Here is a 20612-nt window from a genome sequence, read left to right on the forward strand (position 1 = left end):
TTACTATCATCAATATATGGATTAAAATGAAGAAAGTGCAGGAACTGGTTTACAATGTTTTTTGTCGAAAAAAAGACATTCTAACATTTTCCAAAAAAAACAACTTCATTTTGCCAATATTTCTATTTATCATCTGAATTCGGGTTTTCTAACATTTTAATTCAATTAGAATTTGCAGACTTGGTGTTTCCAAGCTTGAAAACCTGATTTAGGCAATATTATTCATAAAAAAATTTCAAATTGAATATTTGTCAGATGAACCGCTAATATGAAATCCCAGAATGCTTTCTTCTCTTTCCATTTTGTTTGGTTATCACGCTAAATAACTATTACTCTAATAAAACTGTAATTTTTTAATTCTTATATATTTGCAAACTGATGTCGGAAACCTTTGATATTTAATACTTTGAATTCTGTTTTATGAAGTCAAAATTTAAAACATCAAATTAGGTTTTAAATATATAAGAATTAGAAAATATAATTCAGTCTAACTTAATCAGTTACTTTGAAGAATAAATTTTTTTGTCATCTAATTTAGCCCAAAGGCGTTTCATTTCGAAGAAAACAATGAAGATCATATAATTCAGTTTAAAATTAAGTTGAGCATGTATTTTTTATATTAAGTTGAACATGTATTTTAAAATTAAGTTGAGCATGTATTTTAAAATTAAGTTGAACATGTATTTTAAAATTAAGTTCAGCATGAATTTTAAAATTAAGTTCAGCATGTATTTTAAAATTAAGTTGAACATGTATTTTAAAATTAAGTTCAGCATGTATTTTAAAATTAAGTTGAACATGTATTTTAAAATTAAGTTCAGCATGTATTTTAAAATTAAGTTCAGCATGTATTTCAAAATTAAGTTCAGCATGAATTTTAAAATTAAGTTCAGCATGTATTTTAAAATTAAGTTTAGCATGTATTTCAAAATTAAGTTTAGCATGTATTTCAAAATTAAGTTGAGCATGTATTTTAAAATTAAGTTTAGCATGTATTTCAAAATTAAGTTCAGCATGTATTTCAAAATTAAGTTCAGCATGTATTTCAAAATTAAGTTCAGCATGTATTTCAAAATTAAGTTCAGCATGAATTTTAAAAAATTTAATCTGAAAATAGAATTACGTAGTTTGTGAACTGGTTAATATTCTGAATATGAATATAGTCCTGATATTGACGTGTAATCAAACAACGCACACCTGACCTGACACACCTTTTTATAAACTAAATATGGGTAGACATTGTTGGGTAGATATTAGATAACAAAGCTTTGTGCTTCTGAAGAAATAATCAGAGTCGACCCTTCCTTCTTTCTGGGATTTTTTTTTAGCAGTTTACGGTAATCATTTTTTTTCTCTTTCAAACTGATTTATTTAAGGAACTGAGATGTTGCTACAAACTCAAATTTTCCAATCACTATAAATTTGCAACCTGATAGTGAAAACCTTGAATATATCAAACTAATAATAATTAATCTAGCAAAATTCATGAAATATGTGAAATATCTCATGTCTACAACAGCGGGTTGCAAAGATATATGGATTATAAAATCTCCGTTTGATGAAAAAAATTTTCTTTTCAATTGTTTAAAAACCACTAATTTTCTGTTTTACTTATAAACTTTTTATTTTTTGCAGCTTTCATAAATTCATCAGGGAACTAAAAAATTTTATCTTTCCCCTTGCTCCCTAGTTTTACCATTAATCCTCCTGTAAATGTATAATTGCTAAACTGGAATGGAATGAGAAAGTGGATGATATGTTGAACGGGTGGGAGGGTCTGATGGGATGAAGGGGGAGGGGGGGGGGATAGATTGGTTCAGATGAGAATACGTGCCTAAGAATGTATTAGTGCGGGGCCCAACAACGAGTTAGCTGCTACCCACCCAATTCTCAACCCGACTCCCCCAACAAGTGTTGTCTAGGGGTGGGGGGAGGGGGGAGGCAGGTAGGACGGATCAGGTAGGTTCGGTCTACCCTCTACACTCTACTTCAGTTCAGTCTCCTCCGTTCTCAACTCTCAGTGTGAATCAGTTGGTTAGAATACACCGGAGCGAAGAGAGCTAAACAAAACAAAATCTTAAATATTTTCTCTAGTTACCATCAGTACTCGGAGAAAAAAACATCAATCCAGTTATTCTCTGTTAATAAATCAACAAATAAACTAAATCAGTATATCCGGGTACTACTGGAGAATATCATCCTAGATCTAACATTAAAAGTGACAGATACTGAACAACCATCAACATGGAGTTAACTTAAAACATGTATACAACCCTGTGCAGTTATAAAACCTAAACACTGGTTTAATATAACCAGGACGATTCTACCATATATCCTTTAAATCAGATCTAAGTTAAGGCAGGGTGTAGAAGAAATGGTTAGTTTTGTATTGAATGATGTAGCCTGGAGCTAGTATAATCTACCTGTTATATCGGATACTCGGATACGCACCAACTCCCTAATGAACCAAGAGAAGGAAAAGGTGAAATATTTGCATAATTTTATCCTTCCATCATTCATATATATATATATATATATATAAAATGAGATTAAATGATCTAATAGTATGTCTACAAAGTTTTAGCTTTGCTTTCTAATGGATGCACTTGTCAGGGATATAATATATATATCTATATATATCTGTATACACATTTAGGTCAACTAAACGTTTCCTATGTTAATTAAACATATTACATATGTCTTCTTTTTATCCTTGAAACTAAAGAAAACTAGAACTTTAGTACTCTTCACCATATGTTCAAGTTCAAGTTTTATTATGTTTATAATTTTTAAATTGTTCTGAATATTATAATGAAAAAGATTATAAAACTAATTTACAAATGAAGCAAATCTTGTTGTTTTGATCGATCATGGTTATAACAAGTTTATGTTTAAAATGTATAAAGAAAAAAAAATCTTTCTAAGAAATGACGTCTAGAAGTAAAATAATGACATTGTTGTTATACAAGTCCATCTACTAATTTTGTATATAGAAATCTCTTTAAAAGATTTGATATCAGATAATTTCTCTTCGTGAATTAACGCTTATTTAGGGACTTTAAGTGTAATTTCAAGTGATCCTCGAACATACTATCTTCAGATCTTCAAATAGGTTTCAAGGGTACTGTTGTGAATCCGGCATTGCCATCTTTCCCCGGAGGGTCACTTTATATTACGCTTACAGTCTCTGAAATATGTTAAATCTTTTAATATAGATGCCGTCTTTACATCTTCTATGAACGTCTAAAGAAAATTACACAATTTTTCAAAGGAATTGAGTCTTTGCCACAAACTCTGATGTTCTAATCCGTATATCTTTGGATTCCAACGTCGTAAACCTTTGACATTTCAAACTAGGTTTGTTAGATCAAGAAATATAAGTTTGAAATATCAAAGGTTTACGACATTGGGTTTCAAAGATAGTGGGATTAGAAAATCATAGTTTGTGGCAAAGACTCAATTCCTTTGGGAGAATTGTGTGGTTTTGAATTAAAACTACGCATTTCAAAAATTACCCCATGGTGAGAAATTTATTTTTAAAACGCCACCCCATAGTGATTTTGACAATCTCATTGAACCCCCGCCTTGCCCCCCCCCCTATATACACTTCCAGATACCCCCACCTAAGAACTGGCAAGCTTTTCTGCGTATTTAAAAATAGTTTTTATTTCTATTTTTTCCAAGTTTTGATAAGTTTGAAAGAAAGATTTTTCTTCTTATTTCTAAATAATATAAATCATCTACTGATGTGGGTAAGAAGCTATATCTTTATTTTCCACTTTGCACACTTGATATTTATTGGAGGAAAAATGTTTCTAGATATTTCTAGATAATTATATTTTATGTATATAAAGTTTCTAGATATTTCTAGATAATTATATTTTATGTTGATAAAGTTTCTAGATATTTCTTGATAATTATATTTCATGTTGATAAAGTTTCTAGATATTTCTTGATAATTATATTTCATGTTGATAAAGTTTCTAGATATTTCTAGATAATAATATTTCATGTTGATAAAGTTTCTAGATATTTCTAGATAATAATATTTCATGTTGATAAAGTTTCTAAATATTTCTAGATAAATATATCTCATGTTGATAAAGTTTCAAAATGGAAAAATTTCTTCTCTCCACTTATTTCCGGATTTTTAAAAAATATATAATACATTCATAAATCGGCTCTCTTTTCGCTCACGCTGATTGTTCTTCCTTGCTAGTTGATATTTTTCATAATTTTCTGTGTGCATTAGACGTTTCACACTTGCTCTGTCAATTTAATTCAAATCAATTTAAATTGTCTTTAAATATATTTTAAACTTGCACTTTTTCGTTTAACTTTTTAAAGTTAGATAAATTTGCCCATGCACTAGAAAAAGCACTGCAAAAAAGTTCATTGTACGATATAGTATTTTACAGTCTAATTTGTACAGCTTCCCATAGATAAGATTTTGTACGGATTGAACTTCAAGGTTTTGTACAGATACAAGGTTTTGTACAGATTCAACTTCAAGGTTTTGTACAGATACAAGTTTTTGTACAGATTCAACTTCAAGGTTTTGTACAGATACAAGTTTTTGTACAGAAGAGTTTTTGTACAGATACAAGATTTTGTACAGATATAAATTTTTTACAGATACTAGTTTTTGTTAAGATGCAAGATTTTGTACCTATATTAGTTTGTGTACAGAGTTTATTTACCAATAAAAGGTTTTGTACAGATAAAAGTTTTTGTACAGATAAGTTTTTGTACAGATAAGTTTTTGTACAGATAAGTTTTTGTACAGATAAGTTTTTGTACAGATAAGTTTTTTTACAGATAAGTTTTTTTACAGAAAAGTTTTTGTACAGATAAGTTTTTGTACAGAGTTTTTGCACAGATAAAAGTTTCTGTACAAATAAGTTTTTGTTCAGATACAAGCTTTTGTACAGATTCAAGCTTTTGTGCAGATACATAAGTTTTTGTACATATACAACTTTTTGTACAGATAAGTTTATGTACAGAATTTGCTACGCATTTATGAACATCGAAGTTTTTCTACGTTTTAGACGAACAATATAATATTTATTCTATTCTAAAATATTCATATTTTTGGCAACGACCTTTGTACAGCAAACTGCAGTGTAAAACGCAAAAAAAAACTTTATTTCGATTTTTAATTATGAGTCGCTAACGTGAAGTGTAAAACTGCTCTAGATAATATGAAACCTGTTTTGAATCCCTTGTTTAACATTTTCAGTTGTTTAATCTATGCAACTGGTTTTTCTAAATATAAACCCTAGTTTGGGATCATGAAATATGAATTAAACCCTGATATTTGAGGCTCTGTAATAAATCTTTAAAAATGTAAATGAAGGTGAGGCCCCTCCTTTGCTTTGGTCAACTTGACTTACATCTACGCCATCTTACCATATATGTAAATATTTAAACATAATAAAGAGCCGTGGTAACTACGTCATCCATATTAGCAGATTTAAATGCCAGAGAAAATCTATTAAAATAAATTTATAATCTTTAAATTTATTTTTAGTTTTCTCCTTCCGATGCTTCCTAAACTGCATTTTATCTGTGATTTTTTGATGAATTTTTTTATCAACAAAAAATATGAAAAAGATTAGGTTATCAACAAACTCAAATCTAAAAATAGGTCTTATCAGTTTGATGTTAATGTGGTGCTTCCCCTTTCCCTTGCTTATTTTTACAATCGTGTTTTCTAAAATTGTATTTGAATTTATTAACCTCTTATCTTCTAACACATTTTTGTTCATATATCTAAAAATTGCATGTTTAAATTAAATTTATCCTTCTATCTAATTTCTGTTACATGGATTGCCATTTTACATTCATAAAAAGTTATGAAAAATAAACCCATCTTGGTCTTGAACCAAAAGATTAAAAAAAAAATTAATCTTAAAATCGGATAAAAGGATTTAATTTATCTTTTCAATTTTTATACTTTTTCGTTTAATCAGCACTGACCTGTTCTTGAAAACATTGATTATTCTAGATGGCAATTATTAAAAAATTTAAGAAACCTTAAGAAAATAATTACAATAATTACAAAAAAAGTAATTGATAATGAACATTTTCACATTTCGAAAAAATCAGGCATTAATGAATTCTATTTTATTTTTTTGCTTAGAATGTATAAGTATAACATGAAATGTTTAGAATAAATCAATTATTAAAACTATGAACTTGTATTTCAGTGCCTTCAAGGACAAAGTAGATTAAATTATAACATGTTTTAACCTTATTATTCATAATGAATGAAGGAAGAAGGGAAGGGGGGGATCCAGAGGCATTGTATAGAATATTTTATGATTTTTCTTCACGGCCTTAAATCCTGGCCGGGTTTTCATGCAAACGAGACAATGCAAAAACTATGTTTGCCCGTTTTTTAATCTTTCCTTAACCTGAATTAAATCCAACTTCTCCATATTTAAATCCTACAATGTTCGGGTTTTAATCCTACCTGTCCTTTACAGGTTTAAATCCTAACTTCTCATGGTTTTAATCCTGTATTCTCCAAATGTTTAGCATACTTCTCCAGGCTTGAATCCCAACTTATCCAGGTTTAAATCCTACATTTTCATCCTTTTTCTTCATTTTGAATCTTAAATTCTCAGAGTTTAAATACTTACTACGTTTTTAAACTACTTTCTGCAGTTTCAATCCTATCTTCTCCTAGTTCTACTCCAACCTTCTCATCGTTAAAATCGAACCTTCTCCATGTCTTGATTTATCTCAATCCAAGTTTTATTCCAACCTTCTCGTGATTTCTATCCAATCCCCTCTCATTGGTTCCCTACAATCTGTATTCATCTCTAATTTAACGTTCTGATAAGATATATATATATATAAATGATAAGACAATAAAAGATTTAGAAGATTTCTCTTTTTCCAACCCAACCCTTTTTATATCTTATTCTTTGAAAATGTTTTTGCTCGGCATAAAATTAAAACAATGTAACCGTGCATGATTTCCAAACCGGAAATGAACTGATAAAGCGCATCCGGTCGCTTCGCTGGATCACGATAAATAAACCAATTCGTGGTTTTGAGAGGCGGGAACCATTTTTCATTGTATTGATGAAAATATTGTCAAATGTTGATCTAAACATATGAGCATTTATATACTACCCAGAGGAGGACCTGGAGAACTATATGGTCCGGCCTGACATTTTACGATCGGTTTAATGGCGTAAAAACCTTTGGAATTTAACGCTTTCATCTGAGCGCCTGGTTCTAAGAATTATCGAAATATATTTCTGAGAACCCAGTGAAAAGGTTTAAATCTGTGAGGTGCAAAATTCCTTTCTTTAACCCTGTACTCGGGATACTTCATGAAAATCAGATAATTCAAATGTTGCGTGATCTTAATATATCATAATACTTTCTATTTATCTGTATAAAAATAAAAGATCAGACTCTATTCAACTATGACGAGGAAATTAATCTATTTTTGTTTTCAGGAGCCAAGACGGCGATCTCGCTGGCATATGAGAGGGTTGAGTATTCCGTCCTTTGTCCGGAGCCGGAGTACGGATAGCAAGGACGGAGACCATGGGACGATTAAAGAGCGGCTACCGGCAAAATTAAGTTTTTGGAAGAGGAAATCCGCGAATATCACTGATTATGATCCAACTTATCGAGTCATATATTTGGGGAATGTACTCACCGGATGGGCGAAAGGTAAAAGAAACATTAAGCATTTTTGGTTTTGTTGCACATTTGCTCAAGTATTGCTCAGTTCTCCTGATTTTTACTTTACTAGAAATTCGATGTAGGTTAGGTTAGATTTTATATTGCTCCTTCAAGAATTTTGATAACAACTGCTAACCTTCAAAGTTTTCAAAACACAATTACTCCCAATAATCTAGAAAAAAGTTTTTAAGTTTCTAGAAAACCATTTGATGACGTCATCATAGTTTTGACATGAAACAAACCTTGACTTTCAACTGCGTAGTTTACTGATTCTTCGTCGCAATTTTTTCTTTAACAAGTTTTTGACCTTATGACATGTTTTGCAACAGTGTTCCTTGTCTTTTTCCAGCTGAACAAAAGAGTATTTACAAATTTTTTGGGTTAGAATTTTTAGAGATCGTTTTATTTAGATATTTTAATTGTTTATTTATGGTTAAATAGACAAGTGGGATTAGTAAGCAGGATTATAAAATATAAAGTAAATAAAAATAATATTGGTTTCCCCTTCGGAGAGTCAGTAAACCCTATCTGAAAACCCCCATCAACCCCCACGTCACCCCCTCCCACCTTTCCAACCCTTACCCACTGCTCAATTCCCATATTTCATGTCCCCTTACCTATCCACATTTTCCTTTTACAGTATACACTACACATCCTTTAAAATTGGTCAACCTTCTTATACCGTTTCTAGGTGGGTGGTAAAACATGAAAAAGACATTTTATTTTCTTAAATTTGTGAGCGCAGATTAGAAATAAATAACCTCATACAATTCCAACAATTATATATCTTTAACTTCATACATTACACTTCACGTTTTCACTAATTTAGTAAATTGCAATGAAATTAAGAACTTGATATTATTACTCAGACTAGAGAAATATCCTTCAAGATTACGAATCCTAACCTTGTATTTATAGACCCCGGTCATATTACTGAACAATTATTGAAACAACTTTATAATTTAACACCAATTATATAATTTAAAGAAAATAAACCTGCTCTATACTTTTAACCTTTTAAATCTGCTTTAAGTATTGCACATTTCCTAAACTTACTCTTAGTATCCTCCTCTTTAACCTGGTGCAAGTATCCTGTAAGAACTGTATCCTCCTCCTGAACCTGGTCCAAGTATTCTGTTAGAACTGTATCCTTCTTCTAAACATGATCCAAGTATCTTGTAAGAACTGTATCCTCCTTCTGAACCTGTTCCAAGTATTCTGTAAGAACTGTATCCTACTCCTGAACCTGGTCCAAGTATTCTGTTAGAACTGTATCCTTCTTCTAAACATGATCCAAGTATCTTGTAAGAACTGTATCTTCCTTCTGAACCTGTTCCAAGTATCCTGTAAGAACTGTATCCTCCTCCTGAACCTGGTGCAAGTATCATGTATGAACTGTATCCTCCTCCTGTACCTGGTCCAAGTATCCTGTAAGAACTGTATCCTACTCCTGAACCTGCTCCAAGTATCCTGTAAACCTGGATGAGGTATCTGTATATACCTACAGGCCAGACTGGACATATGTTGCAGAAATGCCTGAGTGCTAAGTGTAAAGAATTCAGATTTCTCCAGAATATAATAATTCTTCTCCTGTATATAGTTCCCGCCCAATATTTAACGGGACAATCCTCTTAAACCCAGTTTATCAAACTCTAGTTTACCGTAAACACAAGTTTACCGTAAACACTAGTTTACCGTAAACACTAGTTTACCGTAAACACTAGTTTACCGTAAACACAAGTTTACCGTAAACACAAGTTTACCGTAAACACTAGCTTATCGTAAACACTAGTTTACTGTAAACACTAGTTTATCGTAAACACCGCACTAGTTTACCGTAAACACTGGAACCCCAGCAGAATAAACCTCTCATGTACACTTCTAGTGTTTGTTTACAAATATACAAGTTTACACAAAGATTGCTAGGTTCTGCGTATAAGGATGATTCATAAATTGTAAATTATTCTTCCTGCGTACCGGGATGGGAAGGGTGGGATGGGCAGGGGCAGGGGGGAAGGAGGTATTGAGATACAACAGGAAAGAATAAACAAACTTTCTTCCTTAAACAAATGTACAAGAATGACTTTAAAGAATTTCTTTCTACGATATTCTTTTCATCCTCCATCTCGCCTTCTCCTTTTTTAATATGTTCTACGTTTTATTTTGATTGGAAATTTTATTAATTTGATTTTTGTAGAAATCCGCGATATTTGTAATGTACTGCAATATTTGTAATGTACTGCAATATTTGTAATGTACTGCAATATTTGTAATGTATTGCAATATTTGTAATGTACTGCAGTAAATAGTAAACTAGGAGTATAATGTAAACACCCCTGTATAGAATAAATATAAAATGTACTGCAATATTTGTAATGTACTGCAATATTTGTAATGTATTGCAATATTTGTAATGTACTGCAATATTTGACCTTCTTGGCCTCTTTCATGTAGTTTAATCTCTTTAATTTATTGCTTTTTATTCTTCATCGTTCTTTGCATAGATTTCAAGTGTTGTGGGGACATTTTTTTTTAACTTTAAGTACCTCGTGTTTAAAAATAAATATTGCTTTTGTACTCGCATGTAACATGGTCAGATTCTTTCCGATCTACACGTCTATGCCTGAATGTCTGTGTGTGTGTAGTGTTTGTGTGTGACAGGCAGCAGTAGGCCTTAAGAATTCCGAGGTCAAGCACACATGCACGCACATTGGTGCAGGTAGGGGCGCACACTGCCTGGGTGCATGTAGGGGCGCACTCTGCCTGGGTGCATGTAGGGGCGCACACTGCCTGGGCGCGCGTAGGGGTTTACACTGCCTCTAGTGCTTGGGGGTCCAAGAATTATATACTCAATGAAACATTACCCGCGAGCTAAGAAAAAATAAAGAAACAAAATCATGATTTCAATGATAAAAAAATCTGTGTTTTCAGAACTTTTTATTCCCTGTTCTAGGGTGTGGCGACAATTTAATGGGTATTGGACGCTTTAGAAAATTATCAGTAGTATCTACTTAAATCTCTTCGTGAACAATTTTTGTTAATAATTCAAATGTAAATGTATATTAGCTTGAATAAACTAAATACTGTAACTAATCAATTTTATATTAATTTTATCAAAGGAGAGTAGAACATATTCTAAATTAACTGAAGATTTATATTTTGACTGAGAATTATGATATCTATGACTTCAACAAGATATGAGATAGTTAGGATTCTATCTATCTATTGAACTTTGTAGTATATATTCTAGCCAGACATCTATATATAGATATGTATATACATACATATATGTTCATTGTGTATATATATATATACATGTGTATATATATATACATGTACATGTGTGTATAAGTAATACATCATTATGTATTCATATTTATCATTGTTAAATTTATGAAGTACACTTGAACTTATTTTATAAAATTTCCTCTTTATTCTTCTTTCTCTTTTTTCTCATCAAACCTTCAGCTTTGTTCAGTTCTTACCACTTTCGTACCCATGTCATTCTTATCAATTCCGATAATTCTCATTCCGTTCTTTCCTTTACTATTTTTTCCCATTGCGTTCTTTCCTATTTCATTTTTACCCATTCCGTTCTTTCTTATTCCATTTATCCCATTCAGTTCTTTCCTATTTCATTTTTACCCATTCCGTTCTTTCCTATTTCATTTTTACCCATTCAGTTCTTTCCTATTTCATTTTTACCCATTCCGTTCTTTCCTATTTCATTTTTACCCATTCAGTTCTTTCCTATTTCATTTTTACCCATTCCGTTCTTTCCTATTTCATTTTTACCCATTCCGGTCTTTCCTATTTCATTTTTACCCATTCAGTTCTTTCCTATTTCATATATCCTACTTTATCCTACCTTTCTTTCAATTCTTTGGTTTTCTCCATCTTAAAAATAAAAGCATGAAAGTAAATAAAAAAATCCAAAATCAGAATTTTTAAGTCTAAATAGAATACATTTAGTAGAAGTGAGATGAAATCTTGTTTCCTTGTAAACAACTTTTATCTTTACACTTGAAAACCATGGTTAGAAACAAGAGTTCCATCTGTTCCAGTATCTACCTCGTCATGGATACAATTCATCCTTTGTTTCTCTATTCTTTGTGTGTGTTGACTGTTTCATTTTTTACGTTTGTTTTGATTGATTTATCACTCTTTTACAATTACTCCTGGTAGTGTTCTAACCCTGAGTATTTTCAGGAGATGGATGTGTTGATAAACCTCTCTCCACCCTGTGGAGGAACCACATCAGCTCCGACAAGCAGGATATCATCATGAAGGTTACCGTGGTCAACAGTGGGCTCAGAGCTGTTACCAAGGAGCACGGACTCACAGAATACTGGGCGAACAGGATTACCTACAGTGTAGCTCATCCATCCTATCCCAGGGTTTTCTGTTGGATATACAGGTAGATAACTAGGGGGCAAATACCACCACCCCCCCCCGCCCCGCCATTTTGAAAGGATAAATGCATTTAGTTTCTAGTTTCTTGTTTTAACAACCTTCTCTTCATACTCCTTGTTAATCTAAATCAGTGTGTAGGCGTGTAGGGGGGAGGAAGGAGGGGGAGGGGGGACATAAGTTAGAGCATAGGTTGATTAAGACTTCTTTCTTTCTAAGTATCTTTATGCAAACTCATCATGTTCCTAACCTACGTGTCCCATTTATCAGTAAAATGTCGCTTTACGAGTTTTCCATGTTTTAAATCTTTCGATAGAAAATAAGACTTTTACTCCGAAATACAAGTTGTTAAAATGACTACATGATGTTTCCGTTCCGTCTGGTTGGGTGTTAGCGCGTATTTTACTCTCTATCATCTCAAAACTTGGCAACTTCGTTCTGGTTTGGTTTGGTGTTGGTTCTAGTTTTGGTTTGGAGTTCCGGTGATCAATTAAGAAAGTCAAAATATGTTTAATTTGAACTGTCAGATTTAAGATGCATCTTGTATTTCAGGCACGAAGGTCGGAAAATGAAGCAGGAACTCCGCTGCCACGCTGTCCTCTGTCCTAAAGAGGACAAGGCGCGGCAAATGGGAACCAACTTACAAAACCGGTTACATCAGGCCCTCGTGGACTTTAAAAAGGACAAGATCTCAAGACAGAACGCTAGATTAAGTTTAGCTAATTCTATTCATGAAAATCCAAGTATGCCGTATAGGAAACTTCTCCTACAGGCAGGAACCAACAACTATAAACCTCCGATTGAGCGGAGTAAAAGTGCTCCTAAGCTCACCTCTATAGAGGAGGTGGACCTAGAGGAGGAGGAGGAGGACGATTATGAGTATGAATATGAGTGTGTAGAGAGTCATGTTGCTGAGGTTCATGTTGATCCGTTGAGTCTGCGACTAGGAGAGGAACCTCGTGTACCTCCTCTACCCAACTCTAAGCTTGATTACTCCTCCGTCTACCTCCAGGAGGAGAGTGATGAGGAGGATATGATAACGGACTACCTGGGCGGAACTCAGGTTGACTCCGCCCAGAGCTCTAGTCCAGCCAGCCAGGGCAGGTCAGGTTCGGTCTGCTCCACTCAGAAATCCAGTCCTACCAGAGAATCTGATTCAAACTCATTATCCGACCAATTCGACTCCGACCAGGGGGAAGGATTGCCTCAAAGTCTCGGTAAAATGAAGGTCTCAGATCAAGATACTATTAGTGATGAGAGTGGTTACTCCGAGGAACCAATCTCTTGTAGAGATGTTACCGTAGTTCAGGTATCCGGAGAACCAGATCTTAGTGATAACCCAGATCTAAACAGTGAGTCAGTAAACAATGAGCATAAACTTAGTATTACACTAAACGACGAGGATATCGGGTTTAGAATAACCACCCAATCTATACCTGTGAGTCAGCTAGTGAGAAGATCTAGCTCCGACTCTACAGGATCCTCACCTCGGGACTCTGCAGATTCATCTCCGTCATCGGGTTCTCCTAGGTCCCTTAGTCCACCCAGCCCACCGTTGATCAAAACCCTCTCTCCCCGCGTGACAGATCTCTCTGTTAAAAGTGTTCTTTTATCTGAGTTTAGCACGAGTGAGAAGTTGAAGTATATTGAGAGAAGTAATGTTAAACCTGTAAAACCAAGTTTGGTTCTCAAGAGACAAGAATTCTGTATAAACATTTAAACTAGTTCCTAGGATATAATTTATCCCTAATTAATGTAAACAGACCGCTTCATTTGCAGGAATTCCTCTCATTTTCTCCTGTTTTTGCATAAACCTGGACCAGAATTTAATTAACTCCAGGATTCATTCTTTCTTCTTTGATAAGTTATTCTTTCATTAATTTTTGTAAAGGTCCAAAATTATTTATTGCTGTGTAACACGTTTGATACTTTCACTTTTTTGCAATAAGACCCCCCCCCCTCCCCCATGTTATCTAGTCAACTGACCTTTAATATTACCCACCGCTAACCCTGTGTCTTATAACAGTATTTATACAAGGTCATTTGGCAAACTTAGGACTTGCTTTCTTATCTCAGCACATATCCTTTATGATTAAACATCTTTCTTATTCATATCTCAGCACATATCCTTCATACACATTAAACATTTTTCTTATCCATATCTCTTCACATATCCTTCATACACATTAAACATCTTTCTTATCCATATCTCCGCACATATCCTTCATACACATTAAACATCTTTCTTACCCATATGTCAGCACATATCCTTCATACACATTAAACATCTTTCTTTATAAACACATTAAACATTTATTCTAGTTAAAAGATAGTTTATCTCTTCGTCTTCATTTCAAATCTGTTCTTGGAAGTAAAATCTTCTATTATTTGACACCAGCTCTCTTTTTTTAAATAAACTTTCACAGTTTTTTTTTAAATTTTTATTTTTACCTTTAAATCATCTAATCTTTTGATCAAAGGCATGAATTAAAAGGCATTGCATACAAAGTACATTCAATCAAATTCAGAGAACATGTAAATATATACATTCACACAAAGTTATTCATGGACCATAGACAATATTTTTAAAAAATTTACTTAGCAGACGCAATTACAGACACTTTAACAGACAAACTTTTGATTTGTATCAGCACAGACACCATTTGACAGACAACATGACATATATTTATCAAAAAACACAGACACACACATATAACAGACAACATAGAAATATACGTAAAAGGCAACACAGACATATATTTAACAGGCATCATAGACATTGATTTAATAGACACAATTATTTGACAGGCACACTAACTTCTAATTACATTGACTAATGTTTAAGTATATATATCTTCATAATCTAAAGATACAGATCTAAATACCAATGAAACCTTGAAGACCTTTAAACCTTTCTCTAATATCAAGTTCTGATTATTTAGAACATACTGTGCACAGGGTTAGATAAGTTCTCCGTGAATTATATCTAGGCTTAATTATTATAATTATTACAAGATTCATACTTGACCAGTCTTCCAGAGCTAGTTGAAAACTCTGCATCAAAATTTATTTTTAGTTTTCTAAATTCTTAGAATTATTTAAAGTTATCCTGGAGTATCTTAAACCTAGATAATTCTCAAATAATTTAAATCCTAAATGTAATTATATATGTTTTTATATATAATTATATAATGGTTTGATAATATATATATAATATATATTTATGAGAGATAAAATATAATACTCTCAACTAGTGCCAAAGTGCAATAAAGTAATTATATTGTTAATGATTGATAATAAATTAAAATTAAAGAATGAAATTTCTAATTATTCAATTATGAAATGTGTGTGTGCTTTTTGTGAGAAATAGTTTGTATTTATAATTAACTAGTTTTTGTCCTTGTTGGTTGAAATATGGTGTGAGATGGTTTTGTCGTATTTTTTGTTTATGTCGGAGTTCTTTTTGTTTATGTCGGAGTTCTTTTTGTTTTTATTTTGAAATACGACTTGTGAATGTTTCATACATAAATAAAGTAAGTGAAAATTTTGGACGTGTGTAGTGTGTGATATTAAAGTTTGAAGAGTGTAGTGTGTGATATAAAAGTTTGAAGAGTGTAGTGTGTGATATAAAAGTTGGAAGAGTGTAGGGTGTGATATAAAAGTTGGAGTAGTGTAGTGTGTGATATAAAAGTTGAAAGAGTGTAGAGTGTGATATAAAAGTTGGAAGAGTGTAGTGTGTGATATAAAAGTTGGAAGACAGTAGTGTGTGATATAAAAGTTGGAAGAGTGTAGTGAGTGATATAAAAGTTGGAAGACAGTAGTGTGTGATATAAAAGTTGAAAGAGAGAAGTGTGTGATATAAAAGTTGAAAGAGTGTAGTGTGTGATATAAAAGTTGAAAGAGTGTAGAGTGTGATATAAAAGTTGGAAGAGTGTAGTGTGTGATATAAAGTTGGAAGAGTGTAGTGTGTGATATAAAAGTTGGAAGAGTGTAGTGTGTGATATAAAAGTTGGAAGAGCGTAGAGTGTGATATAAAAGTGGGAAGAGTGTAGAGTGTTATATAAAAGTTGGAAGAGTGTAGAGCGTGATATAAAAGTTGGAAGAGTGTAGAGTGTGATATAAAAGTTGGAAGAGTGTAGTGTGTGATATAAAAATTGGAAGAGTGTAGTTTGTAATATAAAAGTTGAAAGAGTGTAGAGTGTGATATAAAAGTTGAAAGAGTGTAGAGTGTGATATAAAAGTTGGAAGAGTGTATCGTGTGATATAAAATTTGAAAGAGTGTAGAGTGTGATATAAAAGTTGGATGAGTGTAGTCTGTGATATAAAAGTTGGAAGAGTGTAGTGTGTGATATAAAAGTTGGAAGAGTTTAGTGTGTGATATAAAAGTTGGAAGAGTTTAGTGTGTGATATAAAAGTTGGAAGGGTGTAGTGTGTGATATAAAAGTTGGAAGACAGTAGTGTGTGATATAAAAGTTGGAAGAGTGTAGTGTGTGATATAAAAGTTGGAAGAGTGTAGTGTGTGATATAAAAGTTGGAAGAGTGTAGTGTGTGATATAAAAGCTGGAAGAGTGTAGAGCGATATAAAAGTTGGAAGAGTGTAGAGTGTGATATAAAAGTTGGAAGAGTGTAGAGTGTGATATAAAAGTTGGAAGAGTGTAGAGTGTGATATAAAAGTTAAATGAGTGTAGAGTGTGATATAAAAGTTGAATGAGTGTAGAGTTTTGAGTCTTAGCCACAAACTAAATTTTATGAATCCCTATATCTTTGCAACGCAATAACGTAAACCGTAAATATTTCAAACTATGAATTCTGTTAGATCAAATAATCTTCGTTATGAAAATATCAGCATCAGGTTGCAAAGATTAGAAAATTTTAGTTTGTGACACAGACACAATTCCTTTGTTTATATTTGGCTCAAAAGCTGAATTGCATTAAAAAGTTTTAAAAGTATACATTTTCTTCTTCATCTCAATATTGCATTTAATGATTCATGAGATTAGTCAAAAACAGATGCGATACAAAACTTATTGCATGAGTATATTTAGTGTAGATATTGAAAGATAAAGGAATTGAGTATTTGTCACAAACTCTGATTTTCTAATACCTTTATCTTTGCAATCCAATTTCGTTGACGTTAGATATTTCAAACTATGAATTCTGTTAGATCAAATAACCTAAGTTTAAAATATCAAGGGTTTCCACCATTAGGTTGCCAAGATATAAGGATTAGAAAATTTGAGTTTGTGGCAAAAACTCAATTCCTTTAAAGAAATAAAATAAGGTCCCATGTTTAAGTTTCCCTGTTCTAAACTTCGATTGAATAACAGCGTTGATGGGTTTTCACAGAGAGAGCGACGTAAAACTGACATTGCAAAATTTGACTAATTTCTTCAGATTTGCTGGGTTTTTTTTTGCAAGAACGAGCTAAAATCATTGATAAAAAGATGGACTCTAAGCGCCTAGATAGTCTCGTTACATGCTTACGCTCAGTTCAAGGAAAGCCAGCTTATACTTGTCTTTCAATAATTTATCAAATCAAGTTCAAGGACAGCCCAGCTTATACTTGTCTTTCAATAATTTATCAAATCAAGTTCAAGGACAGCCCAGCTTATACTTGTCTTTCAATAATTTATCAAATCAAGTTCAAGGACAGCCCAGCTTATACTTGTCTTTCAATAATTTATCAAATCAAGTTCAAGGACAGCCAGCTTATACTTGTCTTTCAATAATTTATCAAACCAGCTTATACTTGTCTTTCAATAATTTATCAAATCAAGTTCAAGGACAGCCAGCTTATACTTTTCTTTCAATAATTTATCAAGTCAAGTTTTCACTGTATTTGAAAATTTTGCCAAAAGTAATAAAGCCCAAGGTAAAAGTATAAAAATAAGTGTTGCAGGCCGACGAGCCGTATTCTAGAAAATCCTTTAACAATTTCCTCAAGCTTTCACGGAAAAGTCTGTTGACACGTTTTTAAACTTTTGAAGAATTTCATCGGTTTCATATCATCAAAAATCTATTTATATTTAAAACTATTTTCTGGAGATTTTGCATAATGCTCAGAATAATGATAAACTCAACAGAATGTATTTTCAAAAATAAAAAATAAATAAAGTATGTTTTTATATTTATATTTTTATGCTAAAAACATGATTAAGAATATGATAAAATAGTTTTCCCTTATTTTTTTCCTTTAAAATTTATTAAAGTAGGGTTGAAAGTTACTATAATAAATGTCAAATTAATTAAATAGAGATTCCCATCTATTTCTATCTTTCTATCTGTTTATTTAATTTAAGAATATATAATCCTTTATCTAAAATGAAAATGCTTGCATTTTATAAAGAGAGCTGTTAATCTTTGATGAAAAAGAGAAAACAGTAGAAAATAAACTCATAATTAAACTTTTAATGTCCGATCATATAACTCGTAAACACCTAGACCGATTTGCCTCAAACTTTGATTGGTTAACTCGGTTGAACCACGGGAATGTTCTTAGCTTTGTTTGAAATGACTGGGTTGACATTTACAGGGAAAAATAGTTTCCAAGCAAGGCTTGGTTTCCAAGCAAGTATATCTATACTAGAAATTCAAGGCGCTTCGCGCCCTTCTTTCTAGCCTTAGAGGGCGCTTCGCGCCCATCTTCTAAATTAGTTGTGAACATGTTCTCTTTGTGTACATCGTAAAACAAAACAAAAATAATTCGCGGATTTTCACAAAAATTTCGCGGATTTTCAAAATTTTTAAAAATTTAATGACGATCGAATTTTGATGGAGACAAATATTCGAAATTTTGATTTTTCATAAACCTTCCCTGGGGTCCCTAGATGTCCCACAAAAAATTTGGGCCCGATCGGTTCAGCCGTTTTGACGTTTATTGGATACAAACAAACAAACAAACAGACAAACAGACAGACAAGCCAAATTTATATATAGAATATAAATTTGGCTTGTCTGTTTGTCTGTTTGTCTGTCTGTTTGTATCCAATAAACGTCAAAACGGCTGAACCGATCGGGCCCAAATTTTTTGTGGGACATCTAGGGACTCCAGGGAAGGTTTATGAATCATCAAAATTTCAAATATTTGTCTCCATCAAAATTCGATCGTCATTAAATTTTTAAAAATTTTGAAAATCCGCGAAATTTTTTGTGAAAATCCTTGAATTATTTTTGTTTTGTTTTACGATGTACAAAGAGAACATGTTCACAATTAATTTAGGAGATGGGCGCGAAGCGCCTTGAATTTCTAGTATTTTTATACTTGTAATGCTAGAGTGCATAATCTGCATGGTAACTCAAGGAAACAAGATCTTTAAAATAATTAATATTTGAATAATTCTTATGACATAATTTCTTCTGAAACGACTTGATGGAAAAGTTTAACTTTTCTTTAATATATTTATTATAGAGATTAACTTTTAAACGGAAAATAACCATGGACAAGATGAGGGTTTACTTGTATTTCAAGTAACCAGAAAAACAGTCTGCAATATTTTTAGAAAGATCTCAGATTTTCATGAAAAAATGGGTTTAATTAAAAACTCAAGATAAATTGGTCTAACTTATTCGGTCCTGGGAGTTTTGATTGATTTTTTACATAAAAAACGAAACAAAATGGTCAAGAATACTTTGCTTCAGTGATGTCACAAAGAGTACAAAAAATAAGCGAACTAGCAATTGGAAAAATATTCTGGCTAAAATTTTCTAATCCATGATCCGCGCGCGTCAAGTTTCAAATTGAGGTCGGAATTCAAATCGGTTAATAAATTTAACACCTAGTTAAGACCATCGGCACATCAGAGGTAGCTGAGAAACCGCATCTAGTTTAACTAACTCTTTTATCTATAAATTCCCAACACTGATTTCAATTTTTTTTTTAACATAAAAATTCTTAATTTTTAAATTTTTCTAGCAAACATGATATTCTGCAAACTTTATTGCAACTTAACATATATATAATTTTTACTGTCCGTGTTCCAGATTTATCATTGGATATCAGTTTTTAAAAGAATATCTAAATAAATCAAATTAAATTTTAATTCTCACGTCAAAACAGTCAAGTAAGTATCCAAGTTTGTTGAATCAAATTAAATTGAATCATAATTCGTCAATGTTGACAACAGAATTATAAGTAATTTAATATTTTGTTGTATAAGTTTTCCGTCCCATCTGCTCCACCCCATCGGGAAGTGTTACATCACGAAATAAACTGCGTTCTAATAATTTTTTAAGATTTGGGATTTTCCAGAAGAACGGGTTAATGTTGTTTATACGGAAATCTTTTATTAATACATAGAGGGCAGGGGAGGGGAGTTATTCTAATTTAAAGGAACTGTCTATTTAATTCTATGTGCTCCTCCTTGTAAACCACAGCCTGAGTAAAAATAAATCTTTAGTTTTCTATCAGAAAATTGATAATTTCAATTGTGGTTTCTCTTTTAATCGCAACTTGGCAGCAGACACATAAGAAGCATACAACTCTTAAATTTTTTTCT

The 20612-nt window shown here is 32.2% G+C and overlaps 1 protein-coding gene across 1 annotated transcript; it reads left to right on the forward strand.

The window, feature by feature from the left end:
* Window positions 1–1984: 1984 nt before the first annotated feature.
* LOC111701941 (uncharacterized) lies at window positions 1985–14833 on the forward strand. The gene is made up of 4 exons (XM_023473418.1): window positions 1985–2482; window positions 7476–7695; window positions 11917–12124; window positions 12670–14833. The coding sequence occupies exons 1-4, from the start codon at window positions 2462–2464 to the stop codon at window positions 13835–13837; spliced, it is 1617 nt and encodes a 538-aa protein (XP_023329186.1). The 5' UTR covers window positions 1985–2461; the 3' UTR covers window positions 13838–14833.
* Window positions 14834–20612: the final 5779 nt, after the last annotated feature.

The sequence above is a fragment of the Eurytemora carolleeae genome, unplaced genomic scaffold (assembly GCF_000591075.1).
Source record: "Eurytemora carolleeae unplaced genomic scaffold, Eaff_2.0 scaffold289, whole genome shotgun sequence".
Lineage (NCBI taxonomy): Eukaryota > Metazoa > Arthropoda > Copepoda > Calanoida > Temoridae > Eurytemora > Eurytemora carolleeae.